At 41.9% G+C, this 7,204-nt stretch overlaps 1 protein-coding gene across 1 annotated transcript; it reads left to right on the forward strand.

Moving 5' to 3' along the window:
* The first annotated feature begins 2,384 nt into the window (after window positions 1-2,384).
* Window positions 2,385-6,903, forward strand: LOC134292109 (trichohyalin-like). The gene is made up of 2 exons (XM_062860868.1): window positions 2,385-2,963; window positions 3,049-6,903. The coding sequence occupies exon 2, from the start codon at window positions 4,624-4,626 to the stop codon at window positions 6,901-6,903; it is 2,280 nt and encodes a 759-aa protein (XP_062716852.1). The 5' UTR covers window positions 2,385-2,963; window positions 3,049-4,623.
* The last annotated feature ends 301 nt before the right edge of the window (window positions 6,904-7,204 follow it).

Raw genomic sequence — 7,204 nt, forward strand, 5'->3', positions numbered from 1 at the left:
TTTAACGGGTGGCCACTAAATAACGGGAATGCTTTGAATGTGCTCTTAAAAATATATGATCTTTAAAAATGGCAATCTGAATTTAACTATCATAAAGGTTTAACAATGTACGTCCATGGAAAATATAAAATTTAAGAAAGTTGAAATTTGTACAGTATTTTTTTGCAGTGATGTTGGAGCAACTGCTTTGTACGACTTTTCAGAGTTTACTTTCACGCATTTTCTGCGTCTGTGAAATCGTTGGTCAAAATAAATGGTTTCTCAGCTACCCTTTAGCATCTACACACTCAAACAGTAATAAGAAAAAATGGGGATACTGACTTGTTTTTTTTTTTTTGCTTTGGTTGTAGCCTTTTCCCGTAAATGACATTTATAGAAATTTTCAAAAAATGCTATTTTTCTGTATCACCAAAACGTGTCGATGTAATTTGTGCACTGCGGTTCGAACCATTTACATGTTGTTCAATGTGTAAATGTGATTTGATGTAAATAGTTGTTATTTAACAAGGCATTCTATTGATTTATCCAGCCCATGTCACAAAAGAAGATTTTATTATGTGAAATGATATCATGCTTATTGGTTTTGCTAGCTTTCCTCTATTTCCTTCAGGATCTGTTCCTTGGGATGCCGAAATGTGGAATTCATTCAAAACCGGGCGGGTTCTAGTTTTATAATGGTTTACTATTAACTTTTTTTACGGTTGTTTTGAGCAATCAGTAGAGCCGTTCAAGGCGTTTTGGTAGTGCTTCCTGTTTCAATGTCGTTTTCTGCAGAACAGAATAAGTTGACACAAAATAAAAAATACGCTGACTTTGTGGATAGATAGACGATGGTTTTGTCTAAAAAATGTTTACTCTATGGACGCTTCTATTGTTTGTAATCAGCTGCTAAAAGCATTCCCGTTATTTAGTGGCCACCCGTTACAGCACGAGTCGTATATTTATCCAACGAGACGTGCCGATTGGATAACAACGCTAAGTGCTGTAAAAATCGAGTTCTGCACCGAGCTGCGTACAACGTTTTTTGCAATTTCTTAAATTATCGCTTGAGGATTGTTTTCAACAAAACATTCTCATCAAACTGCACACTGATGTTCATAGCCATGTTTAAGAATGTCTGATCATAGCAGATTATTCTGTGCAGCTGTCACAATTTTTTCAAAACTGTGTCCAGAAGACATCAAGAAGTTGATCAAAACTGAAAACAGTGCTGTAATGGTTCATTACGCAACGCAAATCAGTGCTGTAATGAATCATTACAGCACTGTTAATTTGGTGTGAGAAAGTAGGCCTTTTCCTGGCAAAACAGCTTATTACGATCAGAGCCGTAGCGTAGTCCCATGGCGCCCTTGGCAAGCATACAGATTGGCGCCCCACGTCAATTGGTGATTGTGTTTTTTAAAAAGATTGTAGTTATTCATTTTTTTTAATGTTTAAAAGTTGGGTTTTGGTGATTCGAAAAAACAAGTTGTCCCTCGATTTTTTATTTTCTTAGAGTACTTTTCATTCAAGTTTTTCTTTTATTGTTCAATGGATGTCACCTATTTTTTTTTTTTGCTGTAGGATGCAATATACCACTCTGAAGCAAGGTTTAGCTTAAGAAACTGCTATACAGCTGGTTCTGCTCTCGAGGTATTCCCGAAGAAATTTCTATATGAGCTTTTGTTGGAAATTATGCAGGAATCTCTGAAGGAATTCTGCTGGAATATCCGGTTCATCTGAAAATCCAGGAGACATTTCAGCAAGAATTTCCAACGGAATTCATGTAATAATTCTTACAGAAATTTCTGTAGTAGTTTGTAAAGAAATTCATGAAGGAATGCCTGTAGGAATTCGTGGAGAACCCCTGGAAGAATTTCGGAAATACTGCTGAAATTTTTGAAGGAATCCCGGTAAAAGTTTCTTAAATCTCTTGAGGATTTTCTACATAAAATCCGTAGAAAATTTTATGAAGAAATCCCAGAGAAATTTTTGAAGGAATCCATGGAAGCTTTCAATCGAATTCTTTAAAGAAATTTTGTTACAAATCAATGGTAGATTTTCAAACGGAAAACCTAGTGATGTCTGAAGAAATTCTATATTTACGGTTTTCTGAAGGAATTTATTATGAAATTTATAAAATGTTTTCCATGGAAATTCTACCAGAAATGTTTGGATCTCTAGTGAACATGGAACAATTTTTGAAGATTTTCCAAGCTCTAATGTTGTCGTTGCCTTTTTTCTGAAGGAATCTATAGAACACTTTTTGAAAAAAATATTTGGTCAAATTATTTACTAACGAATGCTTAAAGGCATTGCTGAAGAAATCCCTGCAGGAATTTCGAAAGGAATCTCTGCAGGGTTTTCTGTACAAATTACTGAATAATTACTACAGTACATGGAGCCTTTGCTCCATGTACTGTAGTAATTATTCAATTAAACCAGACATTCCACCACCCAAATCGATCTAATTTTAAAGAACTGCAACACGCCTTAAGGTAGACCGTCGCTTAATTTAGATCTACCGACATAATCGGCTACAGGCGTTATTAATGGTTGCACTCGGCCCTGAAAAACTGTCTCCGAAGGTCAAGTCCATTCGGAATCTTCAGAGAAAGTCGAGAGAGAAAAGGTCGCGGCCGAACGCGAAACCTGGGCGCTCGGCCAGCATATTCTTTCAGATTACCGAACTATTTCGATGAAGTTCGCGGGAAATTTCGAGCTTCCGCTGGACTCGGACGAGATCACCTTCCCTAATCTGAGGGTCAAAGCATCAAATCAATTTCGTCCGAGCAGTCAATCGAAGTAGAAGTGTCGCGTTCCTTTTTGTATAGCGTGTTCTTGACCTTGTGAGTGTAAAACAACGTGGTAATACTTTCCGACTCTAATTTAATTTGTCCTTTCAATTAGTTCCTAGATACAGAAAGTGCTAGAAGAAGTTGTGCGTCTAAGAAAGTTTTGTGCGTTTCTTGATAGAAAGACAGGTATGTGCTCAATGTGTCCGTCCCATTGTGATAATTGTGCCCTGTGCTAGAACCCGTCTATTGTGTTTCCGAAACCTTTCTCCAGCCAACGACTTCGAGAAGAACACCTGTGACGCTTCTACCATCTTCGGACCTGAAGAGCGATCCGTCACCAAATCGCTCGAGACCTGCGGCTACCAAGCGCCGCTCCAAGAGGGCCCGATTCGTCAAAAGGGCCACCAGACGACCCTCCACGTGGACCCGCAATTGAGTCCAAAGGTCGCGATCCACCGCCGTGGTTACACTGCCCAAGAACCAGGAGCGCAGGACCACGCACGAGCGAACCTTCACCAACAGCAATCGATTTCGCTACGTACCACACCAGTGCCTGCAGTAGTCGGTGAGTCCGTTCATTTTTTCTTTGCGGAGGGCGGCGTCCGCTGAGGACGCCGCGGAGAGATTTTTTTGCCAACCAAAGGTTGAGGTATTTTTTCTGGACTGCACATCCAGGATTTTGGACGCGTCCATCAATTTGGAGGTTGGGTGCAGCATAACCAAAAACTTGCGCACGTAATCAGTGGACGACCCACCCAACCACATTTCTATTAGACACCCGGGTGTGAAGCTTTCGATCGTCGCTTCCATCGTCGAGGAAAAGTGAATGGGATGCTGTACAGCCAAGCACATTGAAACTGATTGAGCACGGGAGAACAGACATAGATAGGGAACAAACAGACAGTAAAAAACGCACACGGTAGGACAATAGGACTAGGAAAGATACGATGTCGGCTTAAGTAAATACATGCATGTGATGATTATTATTCGTAGTAAAGTTGTTTTTCTTACGTTAGAATAAATGTGTTTCCGTTCATAAACGATTGTTTGTAGTTAAGTCCTAAGCTTGCCGACGTAGAGAAAGAAGTGTTTCCATGTTGTCGCGTATCTTGTTTTTGCGTTGAATGTCTTCCGCGTGGCGGAATTTGACTTTATTTGATTTTGTCTCGTCTACTCTGGTTGCGCCTCTAGCGGGAACGATTTGAAGCTTCCAATGATGAGAATCTAGCGTGCAACGTCACATCTTAGAGTTGCAACGTTTTTAGGTATGGGTGATCTCTCACCGCTCTTTGGAGAAATGGTTTGTTAATCTGGAAGTTATATGTTGGTTGTTTAGGGTAGTTTCCCCAGTTCTGGTGTAGTAAGTAGACGGACTGGCTCGATCTCTATTTTCTCTGAAGATTTTGAATGGACTCGCCCTGAACGAGTCTCAACCGGGCAAATTAAACTTGTCTTGCGGTCTCCTAACGGAGTGGCGCTTAAGCCGCATGATTTATTCCCGGATCGGCCAGTGCCGGCTACAAAATGGCGCCCAACTGAAAGGTCTTATGTGGTGTCTGTAGTATGTGTATGGAGCAAATTTTGAGTATACGGTCTTTGGTTCAAAATTATGTTGATGCGTGAAATTTCAGAATTAATGTACTTAAGTAGATTCTGAAAATTAGATTATGTTGTAGAGTATTCGTAAATTTCAGTATTTTGTGGAGAATTTTGTTGAGTATCTGTGGTTTACGTTTATATGGTGTATTGTTTAGCTTTGAAGCTGTGATACAGATTTTTTGAGTTGGTAATTCAGAAAATATTACTTAATTATAGATTTTTGTTTGAACAAACTGGTACAAAGAAAATGGCTCATAAATTTCCTCGTGCTGATCACTTGACGACTGAGGAGGTGGATTATGAACTAACGATTAGGGATAGGGCAGCGGATATAAGGAGCGATCTGGATGCAAAACAGAGACTTTTGAGGAATCTCTTTTTTGTAGATGCTAAGGAAGGAAGGGAATATGGGTCAAAATGCACTATTGATCAAATGTTTGAGTTTATTTTGGGTCAAGTTGAAGCAATAGAAAAACAGTTGGAAAAAGGACCTGATGATAGATGTATTTCTCGGCTCAAACATTATGCGCTCCGGGTTGAGCGACTACAAGCTCAGAGCCCACAAGGTGAGGAGCTGAAGAACCAACTTGAGAGGGAAGTTAATAGGCTATTGAACAAATTTAGTAGTAAGAAAACTTCTGAAGACAAACATGCAAAAAAGAGCGAGGAAAATAAAGGAACTAACGCAGGATTAAAAGGAATAGAGGAGTTGTTGAACCAGGAAAAGGAAAAAAGTAAGGAAGCAGGTGCTGAGTCGTTGAGCCTAATGAAGCAGAATGTGGTAACAGGACAGCATGAGAGATTGGAGGAAAACGTAGAGGCAAAATTGAGAAGTGCATTAGAGGAGAAGACAGCGAAAGAAAAGTTTTACCTACAGAAAATTCAACAGTTGGAAGCAAAGCTGGAGAAGTTTTGTCAAATTGTGGAAAGGCAATCTGTTTTGGAGCATGCTTACCCAATGCTTTCAACCCCAGAAGTAGCTAGAACATTACCGGTACCAAGTAACAAAACAGACAATATACACACTGGACAACAAGAAAGGATATCGCAAACAGAACAGGTTACAGCAAACATGGTATCGAGGTCAAATCGAAATTGGAACAATCAGTCGCAAACGGAGCAGGTCGAGTGTAGGAGAGAGATGGAAGAGGACCCAAGAACCGGAAACAATAATCGACTGTATTCGGTGTGGCGAGAGGAGAATGACAGAATGGGAGATGAGCGCCGCCGACATGAACAAGAATTTCAGTCTTGGAGGAGATCAGCTACAGGATACGAAGATGAATATGAAAGGAATGAGATGATAGGAAGAGGTAGGGAAGGGGTTACAAACTTTCCAGGGTATGGAGGACCCAGACAACTCGATACTAACCATCGGAATGAGTTTTCGCGGATTAACGAAAATCAACAGCCGTATATTGGCAGATTGTCAGCTATTCAACAGCCGAACGATGATGAAAGCATACCAGACGACTTTAGGAGGGAACATAGAGCAAATCGTCAACCGGAAGCTCGATCACAAAATCGATACGCAAGATCGGAGGACTTGGATAACGGATCGAGGGGAGACCATTCAGGAAACCGTTCATACCAACGTAACATTGAGGCAGAGATAATCAACGCGGATAGACGTATGGAGAAGTGGCACCTGACTTTTAGTGGTGATGGACGTCAGAGATCATTGGAGGATTTTCTCCACAAGGTGCGGCGGTTAGCCAGAATGGACAGGATTTCTGACGGCATCCTTTTGCAACGAATCCATACAATTCTACGCGGGGAAGCATACGATTGGTATCTCTGTTACGCGGACGAGTTCCTTGATTGGGCGGACTTCGAGGAAAGGATTCGCTACATGTATGGAAACCCGAACAAGGACCAGGGTAACCGACAGAAGATCTACGAGCGGAAGCAACAACGGAACGAGACCTTCCTGACGTTCAAAATGGAGGTAGAGCGGTTGAACAAACTTTTAAGTACTCCATTAGACCAAACCCGTCTGTTTGAAATAATTTGGGACAATATGCGCCCTCACTATCGGTCGCGGTTGGCGTGTAGAACGGTAAGGGACTTGCGAATGTTGGAGTACTACGCGTATCGCATAGACGCAAACGATCCGACGTTTAGAGGTCACCGGGAAGGACCCAATAGGCCGACCGGAAATGTGCACAACATTGAGGCAGAAAACGAGTCAAGCGACTCGCATTCGATTTATTCGGATTCGGAAGAGGTGAATGCTCTGGACAGAAGGTTCAACAGGGACAGAAGAAGCAAGGACGACCGCAGACAGACGGAGAGGAAAGTGTCGGAGACTCCAACTCAACCACAAACGGTGCAGCAACCGGCACAGCAAACACTGAGAGAAACTTCACAAATGCTGTGTTGGAACTGTGGAAAGACAGGGCACATGTGGAGGTATTGCCGAGAAGAGAAGCGGATCTTCTGCTATGTTTGTGGAACTCCAGGCAAGACGTCCGTCAATTGCCCAAACCACCCAAGATCGTCTCAACAGGTTATGTCGGGAAACTAGAGGAGGAATGTACAGACGGGAACGACGACATTCCAGCGTTCCGAATAGTTCCCATATCCGAACGTGTAAATGGAGAAAATGCAGTATTGTGTGAAGTAACGGCAACGGCGGAGAGATGTCCTCATGTCATGGTGCGGATCTTTGATACGGATTATGATGCATTGCTGGACTCGGGGGCTAGCGTTTGCGTCACTAGCGTTACCAACATCGCAGAACGCAATGGTCTTACGATAAGGGAGAGTCCAATACGCATCGTGACGGCAGACAAGACGGTTCACAAAAGTCTCGGATACGTTCAGCT

Source organism: Aedes albopictus, chromosome 3 (genome assembly GCF_035046485.1).
Source record: "Aedes albopictus strain Foshan chromosome 3, AalbF5, whole genome shotgun sequence".
In the NCBI taxonomy this organism is placed as follows: domain Eukaryota; kingdom Metazoa; phylum Arthropoda; class Insecta; order Diptera; family Culicidae; genus Aedes; species Aedes albopictus.

What these genes read in the sequence shown, in the direction of transcription:
- LOC134292109 (XM_062860868.1), top strand. Translation starts at nt 4,624, where the DNA reads ATGGCTCATAAATTTCCTCGTGCTGATCACTTGACGACTGAGGAGGTG.